The sequence below is a fragment of the Acanthochromis polyacanthus genome, chromosome 11 (assembly GCF_021347895.1).
Source record: "Acanthochromis polyacanthus isolate Apoly-LR-REF ecotype Palm Island chromosome 11, KAUST_Apoly_ChrSc, whole genome shotgun sequence".
Classification (NCBI taxonomy): Eukaryota; Metazoa; Chordata; class Actinopteri; family Pomacentridae; genus Acanthochromis; species Acanthochromis polyacanthus.
Window position 1 is genome coordinate 39,080,014 of NC_067123.1, and position 18,091 is coordinate 39,098,104.

Sequence of the window (18,091 nt, forward strand, 5' to 3'; positions counted from 1 at the left end):
CACACTGGGAATCAAATTCATGCTTGAATTTCTTCAGCTGATTCCCCCTTTGACTGTTGTTGGGGAAATCTCTGATAAAATGAGTGAGTCTGTTGTCTGGGTGCATGAACAGGGATTTCATATTTTAGGTGAAGACTTCAGACCTTCATGAGTTTCCCTGCTGAAGTGCTGTTGAGCAAGATTCCCCTGTGCATTTTCCTTCGGATATCTAATTAGTGTCACTTCCCCGCAGCCCACCTTTCCTCCAAGAAAAAAAAGTAAAGGAAATCTCATCTGAAGCCACAAGTCAGATTACAGGACGTTAAAGAGGGCAGCCCGAACGAGATCATCTGTCCCGGAAGACCAATACCTGCCCGGCTTCACATCTCGACCCAGAACCCCTTTCTGTCTGTCTGTCTCTCTGTCTGTCTGTCTGTCTGTCTGCAATCAGGTAAATCTGAGCTCTCCTGTCTGCCTCACTACACCTGATTTCAAATGTTCATCAGCTCATTCTCAGGCAGGTATTGTTGTCAAAGTTTGCATCCATCGATCCACCAATTAGGGCTGCACAGTGGCATAGTGGTTAGCACTGTTGCCTTGCAGCAAGAAGATCCCCGGTTCAAATCCCAGCCTGGGATCTTTCTGCATGGAGTTTGCATGTTCTCCCTGTGCATGCGTGGGTTTTCTCCGGGTACTCCGGCTTCCTCCCACAGTCCAAAAACATGCTGAGGTTAATTGGTTACTCTAAATTGTCCGTAGGTGTGAATGTGAGTGTGATTGTGTGTCTGTATTTGTAGCCCTGTGACAGACTGGTGACCTGTCCAGGGTGTCCCCTGCCTTCACCCGAGTCAGCTGGGATAGACTCCAGCACCCCCCGCGACCCGAGTGAGGATAAAGCGGTGTATAGAGGATGGATGGATCCACCAATTAACAGAGCAACCTTCTGAAAGAGTTTCTGAGGCAGCGTTTGACTCTTGAGCCACTTTCCGACCGCTCTGCCTCTGCGGTGTGTGAGGTGTGACGCACGTTTAGCCTGACCTGCTCTAATTCCCTAACGAGATTGGCCGTCCCCGGATATCCCATTAGACCCTGATTAACCGGGCTCAGCTCATTAGCTCCGACAAACCAATTCGCCCCCTGTCACCCTCGACTCCAGACCATCCATCCTGACAGGAAACATGCTCTGAAATGTCAAGAAACAGCAGAAACATCCACGTACCAGCAGAGAAGCAGCTGATCAAACTACACGCGACAGTAAAGTCTCAGTAAAATCTAATGATCTGGTGTGATTAAAATGAATGTATAGTATTTTTTCTGTCCTAACGTGTTGCTTTCTACCTGTAAAAGTCATCTAACGACATCATTGCTGTTCTGTTAAAGGTGCTTGGAGCTGCTGTACCTCCCACAATCTCATATTCTCACATCTCCTCTCTACCTGTTCCCTTTCTCTCCCCACTTTGTTCCTTCATTTCTTCACTCGCTCCTGTCTTTTGACCTCATAACCTGATTTTCTTCCTCCAATCGGTTTACCTGCCTCCTCTCGCCGTGCTCCCTCTCCTTGTTTCTCCCTCTCTCTCTCTCTCTCTCTCTCTCTCTCTCTCTCTCTCTCTCTATTTCCATCTTTGAGCTTTATCCCTTCATCCCTTATCTCCTTCATCCCCTTCAATCCTCATCTGTTCTTCACTGTGGAGGAAGGGAGACAGAAAGAGAGAGTTTTCCACGAGTCGAGCTGCTAGCACTCTGCCTGCTGAGAGCGTCCGAAGAGCCTCTGTGGGATCTAAAGCAGCTGAGAAGGCCAGGAGCTGCACTGGTGCAGAGAAACAGAAGGGAAAAGGTGAGCTTCTTTCTTTTTGTGGTTTTGTAGTTGCACTCTCCCCAGGTTCTTCCTTTGCCGTTGGAGCTGCTGTGAAGCTTCATCGTCTCACTTTGCGAGAGTTTAAAGAGGAGAGATGGAGTTTTTCCTTTTTCAATTTGGAAACCATGAAGGGGACTTTTGCTTCGCTGTGCAGGAAAAGGGTCAGTTTGATGGACGACTAGTGCATTAATGAGCATTTTCAACACATTGCTGCTTTTGCGAAACCATAAAATGCAGCTGCAGTTTGTGCATTTCCAAAAAAAGCAGCCAAATTCTCGCCTGAGTCATTTTATAACAGCTCATGCAGGAAACAGATGCTAGAATTCTAACAGGAAAGGGGTCTTGAAGCACTGATTTCTGATTAGCTTTTAGTCCCCTGTGCTCCTGCATCCGATGTAATGATTCTTTAAACCTTTTGAAGGTGATCTTTGGAGTGTAGTGAAGCTGCTAAAGAGGATTGGTGCCTCCGGTGTGGTCGCGGTAAGCTGCAGACTGATCTGTGAACAGGCAAAACCACATCCACAGCTCCTCTGCTGCTGCAGCTCTGGGACTTCTAGAGATGCACTTTGACCTCTTTCAAAGTTAAAAACAGATTTTGCTTGGCTTTAACTGAGTGCATTCTGCTCTGGAGAGCGACAGTAGATGCATTAATGAGCTGGAGAACCTTGAATCAGAGGACGGGATGCTGGACGAGGAGCTGTTTGTGGTTTCAGAGCTTCTTCCACCTCCTCCCTCGCCCCCTGATCCTGAGGTAAAGAGCAGTCAGTAATCGGATGACAGGAGATTTGACCGGTAAAGCTTCCCTTAAGATCTCCTGCCGGGATTTAAAGCCCAGCAGCAAACCCAACCCAAAAAGCCTTTTCACCGCTGCCGTCACCGCTGCTGTTTCTTCTGTCCTGCATCCTGTCGCAGGTCCAAAGCCTCGTCCTGACCTCTAGACTCTACTCAAAAAGACATGCTGAGGCTTTGGGTTTAGGGGTTGTCGTCTGAGATAGCTTTTTAATGTATTTTTTTCTCTTCGTCTATGAAAAGTCAGAACATGGTGGAAAATATGCTTCATACTTGGACCTAGTGGCATCTTAGAACCACTCGATTTGTGCTGTGAGCATCTTAAAACTTTAAGATGTGGAAATTATATATATAGATAGAAAAGAGAAAATGGCTGAAAATACTCATATTTGAGAAGCTGGAACCAGTAAATGTTTCGCACTTGTGCTTGATCAAGGCTAATGTCTGTAAATTCAGTAGATTTAATTGATTCTCTGTAGCTGCTGTTGCATGTTTAAACCGTTAAAACCACTGAAATGTGTTGATGTTGCTGCTTCATTTCCACTAAAATAGAACGCAAAATGTCTTTTTTACACACTGGTTCTCCTGGGATTTGCCTGTTTACCATCAGCGTTAATATTTCCCTGGTCAGTGGAGGCTCTTCCTTGGACAGATTCGTGCACGTAGGCGGCGTTCAATCACCCCGACGTCAGCATCCTATTACAGAGCATTACAGACGATCGTTACACTACGGCACGCACGGCTGCTGACAAATGAACGCTGTGTCAAAGTTGAAGAAACAGCAAGTTTAAAAAAGCAGAGAAGACGTCGAATACGAGGAGTTAAAGGTTCCGTGTCTGGACTGAATGTTAGCCACTCTTAGCCAATGTTCAATACCCGAAACCTCTGATTTATTCTTGAACTTAGTACATACTGTTTTGCTTGACTTTACAATGATGAAGACCTCCAACCAGAATTGAAGTTGAATGTATTCTGAAACTGTTTTATTTCACAGTCACAGAGTTGATGTTTCTCTCAAAATCTGGACTGAAATCCCAAATGAATGCATAAATTGATGATAAAAATGGCTGACAGTGATGATGGGAAGGTCACAGAGTCCTTAAGAGGGAACATTATGATCTAACACTGTGATTTAAAACCATACATTTCAGACAGAACCAGAGAAAACTAAAGATTTTGGTCTTCTGTTGATTACTGACCAACCTTATCTGCCACTTTGCACATTAAAACGTATCTATTAGTGTGTTTATACATCCAGAGAAGCTTCTTTGCTTTGTTGCTTCCGTCCTAAATGTTTCCTGCCTCTTTAATACATAAATCGTGCAGTTTTCCACCTTCATTTCCACTTCTTATTAACTACTTCCTACCTCCGTACATAGCTGGACCAGTACAGGAGGAATGTTGGTGGAGGGAATCATCCCACCTGTCACCTCTGTGTTTAATCTTTTCTCTGGACTTGGTGTCGCAACAGCAACCCAAGTGTTCCAGTTGGAGGAATCAGGGTCAATGAGTGATATTCAGACTGGATCTCTGTGTACCTGGCCTCTAATTCACTGCAGGCTTAAGCTGTCAGGGTCAAACGTGAGGACTTCCTCAGCTTTATGTGTCAGCAGACATCTTGCGTAATGACTTTAATAAAAGGTTCTCTGAGGTCGTCTCGTGTTCTGTCTGTGCAGCAAAGTCTGGGTAAAAAAAGGTTCCCAAAGACTGAACTAACCCTGTTTTTCTTCTCTCTCTCCTGCTGCAGAGTGACAGTTTCGCTTTTTGCCGCTAACATCCCCTAGCAACCGTCGCCATGGCAGCTGAGAAAGCTGAAATGGATGCACTGAAAAAGGAGTGCGACGGCCTCCGTGCACAGATTGAGGTGAGCGCTTGCTGAACGTCACAAAAAAAAAATCATGCCTTTCTGGAATTTTTCAGACCATCCGGTGGGTTTGAACGCTTTATTTACCCATTAATAGTAGTAGGTTTGACTTAAACCATAAAGAAACAGTTAGATTACCAACGGGCTGCAACAGAGAAACTTTAAATCCTGGAGTTTATTTGAAAAATGTGAAAACAGGAAAGACATTGCTTCACCACAGAGGTCATAAAGTGAACTAAACATCATCAATTAGTCACTCACTCACTAATTAGTCCTAATTACCGTGACTGTAAGATGACCAAACCTTTTTATGGTCAGGAGCAATACAGAACATTAATTTAATGGAGTTAACTAACTTTTACCACTAAGTCCTGCTGTTTTAGGGAAAATCTAGCTAAAATAGCAGTACAAAGAACTTGTTTTTTGCATTTAAAAAACTGCAATTTTCTCTTTCTTAAATAAAAATGAGCCCGCAGTTTTAAAAAAATGACATTTTCTATGACTTTGTAATAGAAATAAATAACAGATGGTTTCTCTTTCAAAACAGTGTATTTTGTGCACATTCACTGAACTTTGTCCTGCAGTTTAAAATGGAAATGTTCTCTTAAAATGATTAAAACATAAAAAAAAAAGACCAGAACAACAAAATATAACTTATTTTACTGGTGATTTTAAAGTTAAAAAAAGGTCTAATTTCACATTTCTCAACATTTCATGTCATTTTATAGTAAATCTACAGTAAAAATAAAGACAAAAAAAATAGCATCTACAGGGAGACTTGTTCAATGATCAGTGAGGTTTTTTTTTTTTTTTACAAATAAACAAATAAATCTATAAAATAACAGAAAATGTGCTCAGAACCCTTGATGCAGACTTTGTCCTGTAATTAAAACTGTTTCTGTTTGTGCTTGGTTCAGCTCCTGTAAATAAAAAAACACCTACAGCAATAAAAACTGAGTCGTTCATTTAGTTAATGATTCATCTACTGTGACACTAACTAAGCAAATATTTTAAAAATTCTATAAAAGATATACTTGCATATCTTTCTGTCAAAGTACTGTGCTACAAGTGTGTGTGATTGACTTTTGATTTGGATTTTTGACGGTTCATTTTGAACATTTCAGTACAAAAAGAAAACAACAAAAAACAATGAGTAAGTTGCTCAAAAAGAAGTGGGAAGAAGTCAAAATTGATCTAATCCCACCCGTTCTCCTCACACAAGTGATTGTAAATCTATTCAAGCTTCTTCAAAATACTACCAATTATAAACAATAATAATAATAATAACAATAATAATAGAGTACAGGATTTATAATAAATATACACCAATATGTCCATCTACATTTATACAAAGAGACAAAGACAAAAGGACCTAATATTAGCAGAATGCAACCGAAAGAATAGAAAAACCCACTAATAATACGCATAAATGTGTTTTGTAATTAATAAAAAACATCAACTGATAATGTGTTATAAGCTATTTTAAGCAGAAATACACACATGAATCATGCAGTGATGACAATTTCTGTTAAAACATAAAACATACACTGCCATTTAAAAGTTTAGAGTCAGTTAGAAATGTCCTTATTGTTGAAAGAAAAGCATTTTTTCAGTTCAGATTGCATTAAATGAATGATAAATCCAGTGTAGACATAGTTAATGTGGTAAATGACTATTGTAGCTGTAAACGTCTGATTTTTACTGGAATATCTCCATAGGGGTACAGAGGAACATTTCCAGCAACCATCACTCCTGTGTTCTAATGCTACATTGTGTTAGCTAATGGTGCTGAAAGGCTAGTTGATGATTAGAAAACCCTTGTGCAGTTATGCTAGCACATGAATAAAAGTGGGAGTTTGAACAGTCGTGTGTTCTTACAGCTGTTAATACAGATGTTTCTCACCTGTTCCACTACCAGTACTGCTGCTCGGCACCGTCTTGGTTTAAGATGATCATAGGTGACAGAAATAAAGGAAAATAACTCTTTCAATCTTTCCTCTCCTCCTCCCGTGTCGCTCTGCGTTCTCCACCAGGCGGCCCGTAAGGCTGTGAACGACAACACCATGTCAGGAGTAGCAGGAGGGGTCGCCGCTGTGGGCCGAGTGCAGCTGAAGCTCAGGAAGACGCTCAAGGGTCACCTGGCCAAAATCTACGCCATGCACTGGTCAGCTGACTCCAGGTGAGGAGGGGGAGAGGGGAGGAAGTCTTCCCTGTTAGACATTTACACCCAGGATGGAAGGAAAAGAGCAGAAATGATGTGTAGTATCAGTGGAGGGAGACGACGAGAAATTAGAATTTGCTTCAGAATGCACAGTTCAGGTGAACAAAGAGGGAAACAATAACTCTGTCTGTTAAAAAAAAGAACTGCAGGCTGTCCAAAAGACATATGAGGCAAAATTTAACCCCTTTCTGTTATCACCATGTCTTACTTTTTTCATGTAAATGACACAGAACAACACATTTATGGGCATAAATAGCCTTTTTATTTTATCAACATGAAAATTTTGGACGTTGACTTCATAATTTCCTGAAAAAAAAGATTTGCTTTTGTTTTGTTTTGAAAAAAAAGAGAAAACAATAAATCTTTCTGCACCTGTGGGGCCCATAAATTAATAAATTAATCAAATTACATTAATTTCAAAAACTGTTAAACACCAGACTTAAGTATCTCATTAAAATTCAGGAATATCACATAATTAAAATACATTTTCTGGCCTTAATTTTACAGTAGATCATGTGTGTTTTTTTTGGAATTTATATTGTTTGATACATTTTTTTACATGCATAAAAACAAATATATGATAATATGTAACAATTACAATACATAAAATGATATGATTGATGAAGAAAAACTGTATTTTCACACATTACCAGTCCTTATAGACGATAAATACACATTTTGAACATTTCTTGGTTTTTCATACATCATTGGAAGATTCATTTGTTAATAACAAACTAATAATTTCACATATTTGTACATTATCTGTTGCTGATAATTTTGAGGCTAACACAGACTCCCTCCACACACCAGGGGGCGCTGCAGAAAGAAATTAAACCACAAAATAGATATAAAGGAAGCTAAACATTCAAAACATCAGCATTTGTTTTTTGTTTAACTTTGTTTCTTCTAGCAGACAGTTAGTGAGGCTCCATCGGTGGGAAATGTTCTGTTTTCGTTGTTTTTCTTCAGTCTGAAGGTTTAAAATAACTCATGTTCTCATTTCTTTTTTCACAGGCAAATGGTCAGTGCATCACAGGATGGCAAGCTGCTGGTGTGGGACTGCTTCACAGGGAACAAGGTGAGAGGAAAACATGCAATAAATTATATTTAACATCGATTAGAGGGTCTCCTCCATGCAGGACAAGTCAGGTCATGTAGTGTGGACAAGAAGACACAAACACGACTAATTATTGTTAGTTTTTGCTCTATACTCAGACAAAATCCAGAGTTAAAGGACCACCAAATGGGAAGTTAATTGACTTGGATGATGTAGGATGTTTTCAATGCTTGCTTCTTTCTTTTCTAACCTTATTCAGTCCATGAACTCTTGCCTCATGTTCAGTTAAAGGAGTTAAATGGAGGCTGTAGCTTCTCATCCTCACATAATTAGCTTAGTCTGGACTGAGTTAAGTTGCCTGTGATGGTAAAACTCTTTCATATTGGATGTGCTTTGCTGGTTGCAAATCGACTAGACTGAACCAAACTGTCCTCCTCCCAGTTGGTTGCCGTCCCTCTAAAGTCCGCCTGGGTGATGAGCGTCGCCTTCGCCCCCTCTGGAAACCTGGTGGCCAGCGGTGGTCTGGACAACATCTGCACAGTCTACAACATCAAGGCAGCCAGCCCCAAAACCCTCAGGGAGCTGGACGCACACACAGGTGAGGAGGAGGAGGTTTAAAGTTTAGACCAGTGGTGTCAAACTCACCTTAGTTCAGGTTCCATGTACAGCCCAGTTTGATCTCTAGTGGACCGGACCAGTAAAATCACAGAATAACAACCTATAAATAACCACAACTCTACATGTTTCCTTTGTTTTAGTGCAAAAAAAGTACATTCTGAAAATGTTCACATGTAAGGAATTATCTTTTTACAAAACATTCTGATGAAACTGACACTTGTTAAGAAAAATAACTTAAATTTCAGCAACATCCAGCCTCAGTTTATCATTTAAACATCACAACTTCCAGATCACAGAGTGTCTACAAAGGAACACATTTAGTCACCTGGAACTGAATGATGTAGTATTTTACTTTATGATCAAAATGACAAAAGTACAACAAAAAAATACAAAAAAACAACAAAAATAAGACAAAATATGACAAAAATGAGACGCAGCATGACAAAAAACGAGACAAATGACACAAAACAAAACAAAAAGAAGACAAAAAACACAAGTGAGACAAAAATGAAACACAAAACGACAAAAACGCAAGACAAACGACAAAAGTCAAACATAAAAAAGCAGCAAAAACAAGAGAAAATATTACAAAATGAGACACAAAATGAAAAAAGAATCTATATTTTACTTTCTGATCTTAACAACTTGTCATGGTCTAGAAATTATTCTAAATTTATAGTTTTACTCATTTACAATCTGCAGTTAATGTCTTCTCTGTAATTTTTACACTTTGAGGGCCGGATTGGACCCTCTGGAGGACCACTTTTGGCCCACGGGCCTCATGTTGGACACCCCTGGTTTGGATCATAGCAAATCAATAAAAGAACCGTCCTCATGTTTGGTTTCATAAAACTCCTCCTCTCCTCCAGGCTACCTGTCCTGCTGCCGTTTCCTCAGCGACACCGAGATTCTGACAGCCTCCGGTGACACCACCTGGTGCGTATATGGAGTTATTTGCATTTTATTGTTAACAAAAACAACGGGACGCCCAGATGACTCAGCTGGTTGCCTGGTTGACACATAAACAGAGGCTGTAGTCCCTGAAGCAGCGGCCTGGATTCCATTCCAGCACATGGCTCTACTAACCTTTCTAATAAAAAAAATATAAAGCTGGAAACATCTTCTAAATGTCACACCTTGCTTTAGAAGAACAGTGTACAAGTTGGTGATGAACATAAGAGATGAAAGAACCAACAAGAAACACAACAGAACCGCAACTCAGGAGGACAGATGAGTAGAATTCATCTTCCAAAGGTTTCATCACTTTGTTTAGCTGTTCTCAGAGTTGTAATTTAAATATGAACATCAATCCCTCCATTATTCTTGATTATACAAAGCACAAAGTTACCTGATTTCATCTGAAAATGAAGGTTAATATGCTGCCAAACCACAGATTCCCTTTGAGCAAACACTCTTAACTCTCCTGTTGTCTTCATTTACAGGCACCAAAAAATATTGTTTCCTTGTCTGGACAAAAATCTAAAAATTCAGCAAAAAATTTACCAAAATATCTGAAAATTTGCAAAAACCTTCAGGTAGAAAATTCCAATAATTCCTTTGAAATTCCCCTTAAAAGTTTTATTTTTTTTAAAAAAATACCGCAAATTTGTCAAGAAAATTCTTGTAAATATTTTCCAAAAATGAGCAAAAATTTTCCAAAAAAATCCTAAAATTGATCCATATTTATCAGTAAAACTTCTAATATTTTCTTTAAGAACATTCTAATAAAAATCAACCAAAATCCAGCGAGTCTTGCTGCATTTTTGATTGATTTTTCTGTAAATGTTGTTAAGAAACATTTTTAACATTTCTTTTTTCCACCAAAAAATGTTTCCCAAAAATGTTAAAATGTGGACATCAGAAGTTTCACTGAGAAATTTTTTTTCCCCCCACATTTTCAAACTTTAAAACGGGTCAATTTGACCCACAGGACGACACGAGGGTTAAACCACTTTTCTACAGTTTTTCTCAACTTGTAGGAGTTTTAAAAATATTGAATGTGATCCATATTAGACTTAAGAAAAGCAGTCACACTCTAGACTGATTTTAAGGCAGTTTCCCGTCGTTTAACGCCTTCCTCTCGTCCTGCCCAGCGTCCTGTGGGACCTGGAGACCGGCAAGCAGAAGGTGGTCTTCACCAACCACATTGGAGACTGCATGTCGCTGGGCCTGTCCCCCGACATGAACACCTTCATCTCCGGAGCCTGCGACTCTCTGGCCAAGCTGTGGGACATCAGGGATGGAGCCTGCAAGCAGACCTTCTCCGGACACACCAGCGACATCAACGCCATCGCTGTGAGGAACCTGCAGAGAAAACACACACCAGAAACAATAGGACCAGTACAGCTGTCTATCAGAGCAGCAGCACGTGAAAGTAGAAAGCTGAGGATGAAATGCATCCCCAAACAAAAGCACAGGAGGAAAAACCCAGCATTTATCACCAGTGTTTGTTCTTTGTTCACCCAATAGCACGCTGAGGTGATGTGACAGAGCAGTGGGACACCGAGAGTCAGAAAAAGCTGCTTTTTGCAATAAAATTTTTAACAAATGCACATCATAAACTGTCCCTCTCTCTCCCCATTTCAGTTCTTCCCCAGTGGAAATGCCATCATCACAGGATCCGACGACTGCGCCTGCAAGATGTACGACCTGCGCGCCGACCAGGAGGTGCTCAACTACATGGACGCCAGCCTGAACGCCGGCGTCACGTCTCTGGCCCTGTCCAGCTCGGGACGTCTCATCTTTGCAGGATATGACGACTTCAACTGCCACATCTGGGACTCGCTGAAGGGAGAGAAAGTCGGTGGGTGGCGTTTAGCTTCAGTTAAGATTCTAAAGTCCAGTGAAGGTTAGAGAGAAATAAAGACAAGCACTAAAACACTGACACCAGAGGAAAGAAGTCACATTTAACCACTCGGTGACTTACAAATATTAAATCAGCAGCATAAAACAACTGCAAAACTTTCTAATTTGCATTTCTGAAATGTCAAATAATTGAAAAGGGATTTCATAAGCAATGTTATTGATGTGAAGTTTGATTAGAAGGTGAAATTGCAGGACAGGAAATGCAGCTAAGGTTCTGTCTGCTTGCTTCCAACAGAACACTGATGATTTCCTCTTTAATAGAGAGCTTTTTAAACACTCATTTACTGACATGAAACATAAATATCAAATAAGACCAGGAATCTGCTGTGATTATTCAGTTATATCCTCTTTCATCTTCTTCAGTGTTTCTTTTCCTTTATGACGCCCTTACTGCTCAGCTTTCCTTTCCTTCCTTTTCCACTCCTTTCATGTGTTTTGTTTCTTCTTGCTTTTATTCCCATTAACCCTCCTGTTGTTCTCCTTTACGGCACCAAAAAATATTGTTTCCTTGCCTGAAAAAAAGCCAAAAATTCAGCAAAAAAAAAATCCCCCAAATTTCTGAAAATTTGCTCAACCTTTAGGAAGAAAATTACAATAATTCCTTCAAAGTTTTCCTTAAAAGTTTCATTTAAAAATCCCCCAAATTTGGAAAGAAACCTCTTGGAAATATTTTCAGATAATTAGTAGAAATCGTCAAAAAAAATCCGTAAAATATCTAAAGTGATTACAGATATATCAGGAAAACTTCCAATATTTTCTTGAAGAACATTCACATAAAAATCAACCAAAATCTTGCTGGATTTTGGTTGATGTTTTGTGACTGTTCTTAAGGAACATGTTTTTAAACATTTATTTTTTTCCACCAAAAAATGTTTACAATTTTCCCCAAAATGTTGAAAATGTGGACATCAGAAGTTTCACTGTGAAAATATTTTTCCCCAGATTTCAAACTTTAAATTTGCAAAACTTTCAGGAAGAATATTTCAATAATTTCTTAAAAGTTTCCCTTAAAAGCTTTATTTAAAAAAAAATAATTCCCCTAAATTTTGCAAGAAAATTCCTGTAAATATTTTCAAAAAATGAGTAAAAATCTTCCCCAAAAAATCCTAAAAATATCTTAAGTGATATTTTATTCACCATATTTTCAAACTTTAAATTTGCAAAAACTTCAGGAAGAAAACTCTAATCATTCCTTTAAAGTTTCCCTTAAAGATTTTATTTAAAAAAATCCCCCAAATTTGGCAAGAAAATTCTTGAAAATATTTTCACACAATGAGTAAAAATCTGACTACATATATGTCAGAGATTGCATATAGATCAGTAAAACTTCTAGTATTTTCTTTAAGAACATTCACATAAAAATTTCCACCAAAAAACATCAGAAGTTTCACTGTGAAATTCCCCCCCCCCCCCCCACACACACATTTTCAAACTTTAAAATAGGTCAGTTAAATGCTTTCTTCTTTCCTTCCCTTCCCTTCTCTTTCCTTTTTCTATGCTCGTCCTTCCTTCTTCATGCTCTCCTATCTTTCTCATCTTTGGCTTCTTGTCCGTTTTTCTTCTTCTTCATACCGTCTCATGTTGTCCTTCCTCCTCCTCCTCCTCCTCCTCCTCCTCTTCCTCCAGGTGTGCTGTCCGGTCATGACAACAGAGTGAGCTGTACCGGCGTCCCCGCTGACGGGATGGGCGTCTGCACGGGATCCTGGGACAGCTTCCTCAAACTGTGGAACTGAGACGTCCCGACCAAGAAAACCACCGGGAGACAAAGAAGAAGAAGAGGAGAGGAGGAGGAGGAGAGGGTGAAGGTAGAGGAGATGGGATGAGAGGAAAGCAAAGCAGGAGATGAGTGAGGGGTTTGCAGATGTTTGACCGTCCTCTCTTCCTCGCTCCCTCTCTACTTCTTCCTCAACCACGTATGCAAAAGATGAGACGTTGCGAATGAGTCGAGCTGTATAAATGGCATCGGGTAAACACGATGCATGTACGTACAAGAGAGCTTTATTGTTGTCGAGACGATTTAAACACCAAAAAAACTAAAAACATTAAAAAATAGCACATTATTCAAAAAGGGAAGCAGAGCAGAGAAGAAGCTCTGATTGAGAATCTCAATTAAACTCGTCTAGATCTTTGGCAATAAAAGAAGAAAGAACAGGTGAATGTTGAAAATAAGACTATAGAATCACAGATTTATTTTTATTGTCTTTGAAACCTGTAAAAGAGCCCTGCACTCATTTAGACTGATATGTACATTTATTTGTTTTTATAGTTTAACACCTTAGAATGGAGAGTCGATGTACAGTGTCTTTTTTTTTTTGGGCTGCATATATTCAGAGTGTATGTTTCTGGTAAAGCCGCTATCTTGGGTCCGCTGCTAACAACCAGCAGACTTTGATCCAAGATGGCGGCTGCTGTTTCCCCGTGACATTATGATGAAGTACCCACATGAATGATGGTCTGAGGGTGGCGGTCCGACCCGCGAAACTCTCTGTAAACACCTGTAAACTTGATTTTACTCCCCTGGGTTCAGCTGCATTTTGTAGTACTTTTACACTTCTGCAGTTCCTCTGTAAAAAGATGAAATGTTTGTTGAAAATCTTTCTAATAAACATAGAATTCTGCATTAACACCATGCCAGAGTCTGTGATTGTGCGTGTTAACAACTAGGATTGAATTTCAAAGGGTTACGGTACAGAATACGACAGAACTGAGGCCAATAGTAGAGTTTTTTTTTTATTTTTTTTTATAAACCATCAAAACAAATTGGAAAGACGACAACGAAAATCTACTAGAAACCAAAAGTGAACAACCTGTGATCATTGACACACAAGTTAGAAAACCTGCTAACACTCAAAGTAATCCAAGTACAGCTGCAGTTTCCAATCAGCCGAACTTCATGGCCAAAGAAAAGTCACCACCTGGATTTAACTCAACAGATAGTTCAGATCCTTCCATTGGATAATTACTGCAGTGATGAAACAACTTCCTTAACCCGAGCTGATGCAGTGACGAGCTTCTCATTTCTGAAACAACCATGTTGGAAGTAGGGTTGGACCCGAATATCCGAATATTCGTTCGCTATGGTGGTATCCGGATATTAATTTTGGTATCCAAATGTTCGCGCCCCCCCAGGTGGACGGGCAGAAAGAATATTTGGCGTTACTGTCTTTCCTCCGCCTTCGGTCCACATCGGCACATCTTGGCTCATCTCGTCGTGTGATCACAAACATATACACATATGTCTATGTGATCATCCCTTCCTCCCCCCAGATGAAAAATATCGGCTCATCCCGTCGTGTTCGGCTCATCTCGGCTCATCCATTCATGTTTGTTACCACCCCCCGAATGGCCGGGTTGCTGCCGACTCTGACGTCACGCTTCACTTTGTTGCATAAACACAAGACATGATGCTGAAGACCTCTGCTGTTTGCATGTGCAAAAATAGAAGTAGTAGTAGAGGTTTGCTATATTAGCTTGTATGATTAAAAAAATATATACTGACAGTCAATAGAAAGTTTGAGGTAGAAATGTAGGCAGAATTCTACTTGTAGGGGGGTTGTAATGATTCATTGTGGATTTACTGATGATCTAGTGCCCTGGTAGTTGAGATAATGATGAGTTGTCATTTTGTCATGATTCATTGCACATGGGTTGGTCACTTTGCAAAAGTGAACCAAATACACACCAAGCAATACTCAGTGAGTATCTGCACAATGTGAGAATGGGTTTGAAGGCCCATATAAAGGCCCAAAAAAGGCCACCATTGTTAGTCCAGTGAACAGCATCATGCCGCGTCTATCACATGAACAACGTCTCCGGGCACTGGGTATGGTGGAGGCCGCTTTGAGCTACAGTGATGTAGCCAGGTGTATGGGCTGTTCCCAACCCACAATCAGAAGCCTGGTCCAAAGCATGCGCCGACGGATTGCTGCCTGCATCCAAGCAAATGGAGGCCATACTCGGTATTGACTGTTGTGACTTTGTGTTTGGCAGGTGCCGTTTTCTTTTGTGAAATTCTTTATTTTGAAATCATTCTTGAAACTTTAGATTTTTGATTCTGTATGCCAATATGATGAACAAATAATTCATTTGAAGAAAATCCAGTTTTGGGCTTCAAAATAAAAATTATGTTGAAAAATATGGTCTCAAAGTTTCTATTGACTGTCAGTGTACATTGTTTTTGCAATGTGAGAGAGAACACAGCACCCACATAGCAGTTTTCAGGGCGACTCAGAGGTACTTATCCAATAGTTGGTACTTTTCTTCTAGAAAACACTGCTGAAAATTATTCTTCAGTTGTGGTTCTGGTGGTAAAATGTGCAAAAGGGTGCACACTGCCTGTAGAAAGCCTGCAAGCCTTTACAGTGGAAAATGCCTCAAAAGGCAAACAACAGCATGACTTTGGAAAATTGTCTTGTCTAAGCAAATGAAATATGTATCTGTAGTTCTCTGGTAAGATGCAGCCAACAGGTTTCGTCTGATTTACTGTCAGGTCCATCAATATTTAGACATTGACATTTTTCAGCATTGGAACTCTGCACATCACCACAATGGATTTGAAATGAACCAATGAAGATGTGCTGTAAGTGCTGACTTTAATCTTTAATTTGAGGGTTTAATTTGTGTAGTTCTGTGTTTCATATTGCAATTTTATAACCCCAAAACTATATGTACTGATTTCCAGTAAAAACATCCTCAGTGCTGATCTGTCCTCACTATGTTTGTTGTTGATGGTCCCTAGAAAGGTAGTTATACAAGCATCCAAACACACGCAGAGCAAACTGTTGAATTTAATATTGTATTCAGATAATAATGATTCCATTGGAATATACAAATGTCAAATCGTGTAATGTTGTAATATTTGGTTGGCTTAACTGACTTTGTACAGTTTCATATTTCATATCGTAATTTTGTAACTCCAAATGTGGAAGCAGTGAGTCCCAGCAAAAATGTCCTCATAGTGCAGATGTGTCCTCACATTACGGTTGTAGCTGGTCCCAAGAAAGATAGTTATACAAGCACAAATACACACAGAGAGGGCAAACAGCTGATTTGAATCCTGTACTCAAATCAGATGTGCATCTATGTGAGGTACAGATCGAATGGAGTGATGAAAAATATTATTATAAACGGGCGATGGAATAAATGACATCATGTTTGGGTTGTGTAATCTCTGATGTTTGTTCACACAGCACATAAATGATGAACTCAGATCTCAGAGGAGCTTTTTTAGTTTTGGCTGTGACGCTCTGTAATCACATCCTGTCAGCAGCAGAAATGGGAAAAGAACATTTACCTTTTTCAATTGACCGTGAAAGTGTCAGAAAATCAACATCAATCGGTTTTTCATGCAAAACATCCTCACAGTCCTGCTGCCACCTGCTCTGCACATATTAATGCTTATATGAACCAAACCCCAGTGAACAGTACTCAGTGAGTTCTGAGACTCGGGAGAACGACTTTCACAAAGACTGACACTGCTGAAAGGGTGAGTTTTTTTTAAAACAATATTAGGACATATTTAGTTATTTTTGTTCATTTTTGAGTGAAACTTAAAAGAAAAACAGCAATAAATAACTCCTTGTTATCTCGATTTCTTTATATTCATAATATTCATAGTTTGGACTTCCAGTCATCAGCTGTCGTCTTTTTCATAATGTAGTATTATTGAAAATGTATTAAACATTTAAGATACAACAGACATGTTTAACAGTCAGTCAGAAAGCAAAGGAGTTTTTTATTCGAAAGACATATCTATACAATTAAATCCTGTTCTGCAGCTACGATGGCATTTTGGAGCCATTATGAATTAAAAGAACCACAGTAAATGAGTGAAAAAAAGCTGGCTATTTTTATAGATTAAACCAGTTTATGATAAAATTCTAAACATTAGATGAAGATTGTCTTTCTCTCAAATTTCTGATTTTGGAATTCAAAGATTATTTCACTATTTTTCTCAAGAAATGACGAATCCAATTTAAAAATTCAGTGTTTCTTTATGTCGCTGTATTTTTTTTCATTTACATTTATTTATGTATGTATTTATAGTTTATTTAATAGGGACCAGTGTATATAATAAACATGTATAACACTATAACATTCATAGCCAGAGCTAATTCGCAAAGTCCGTCCCTAGAAGGGCTTTTACAGAAGAGAAAAAAAACCCAAAAAAAACAAAAACAACAACAGCATTAATACAAAGACAAATACATTCTATTCAATCTAAAAATGGTTGCAGACCTGATCCCCTTTTAAAACCCGCTTCAGTTCATTTTTAAAAGCCCCTAGATCTCGGTCTTGTTTCAGTTCAGTTTAATATGCCATCAAACACAACTGTATCTAAAGACCTCTTTTAAACAGTAAAACTCAAACTGAGCTGTCATAGCAAAGGCTGGATTACAAGATACAATCTCCTGAAAGCTTTTTGTCCTCAAAAGGGGGGCTGATAGAAAAAGTTTGAGAACAACTGGTTTACAATAAGAGGGTCACACGGAATCTTTAATTTGTTTTTCATCATGCAATAAGCTCACACAGTCGTGGTGCTGTGACGCATGAGCATCTTCAACAGAGGCAGAAGCATCACTGCACATCTGGAGTGAACAGCAGTCAGAAGGTTTGAAACAACAGACTACGGACAATCAGAAAAAACACCGCAGATAAGGTTGGTGTTCTCTAAAAGCTTACTGATTTTCAATTAACATCCTTAAAATGCATATTTTTTCATCAACGCTGAGTTTTTTTCTTCAGACAATATCACTGGTGCTTCACTGTGAACGACCCCCAGCAGACTCTTGCCAGTGTTTCCACACATTTCAATTCTTTTAATTATTTTTTGTTGTTGTTTTG

At 39.3% G+C, this 18,091-nt stretch overlaps 1 protein-coding gene across 1 annotated transcript; it reads left to right on the forward strand.

Moving 5' to 3' along the window:
- Positions 1–1,384: 1,384 nt before the first annotated feature.
- On the forward strand, positions 1,385–13,877 carry gnb3b (guanine nucleotide binding protein (G protein), beta polypeptide 3b). The gene is made up of 9 exons (XM_022208962.2): positions 1,385–1,813; positions 4,371–4,487; positions 6,521–6,666; positions 7,723–7,786; positions 8,207–8,363; positions 9,253–9,319; positions 10,477–10,678; positions 10,970–11,186; positions 12,875–13,877. The coding sequence occupies exons 2-9, from the start codon at positions 4,419–4,421 to the stop codon at positions 12,979–12,981; spliced, it is 1,029 nt and encodes a 342-aa protein (XP_022064654.1). The 5' UTR covers positions 1,385–1,813; positions 4,371–4,418; the 3' UTR covers positions 12,982–13,877.
- The last annotated feature ends 4,214 nt before the right edge of the window (positions 13,878–18,091 follow it).

Bases quoted from the DNA above. Each gene is read 5' to 3' on its own strand.
- gnb3b (XM_022208962.2), top strand. From the start codon at position 4,419: ATGGCAGCTGAGAAAGCTGAAATGGATGCACTGAAAAAGGAGTGCGAC. The intron at 8,364-9,252 runs GTGAGGAGGAGG...CCTCTCCTCCAG, and splicing joins GGAGCTGGACGCACACACAG to GCTACCTGTCCTGCTGCCGT. The intron at 11,187-12,874 runs GTGGGTGGCGTT...CTCTTCCTCCAG, and splicing joins GCTGAAGGGAGAGAAAGTCG to GTGTGCTGTCCGGTCATGAC.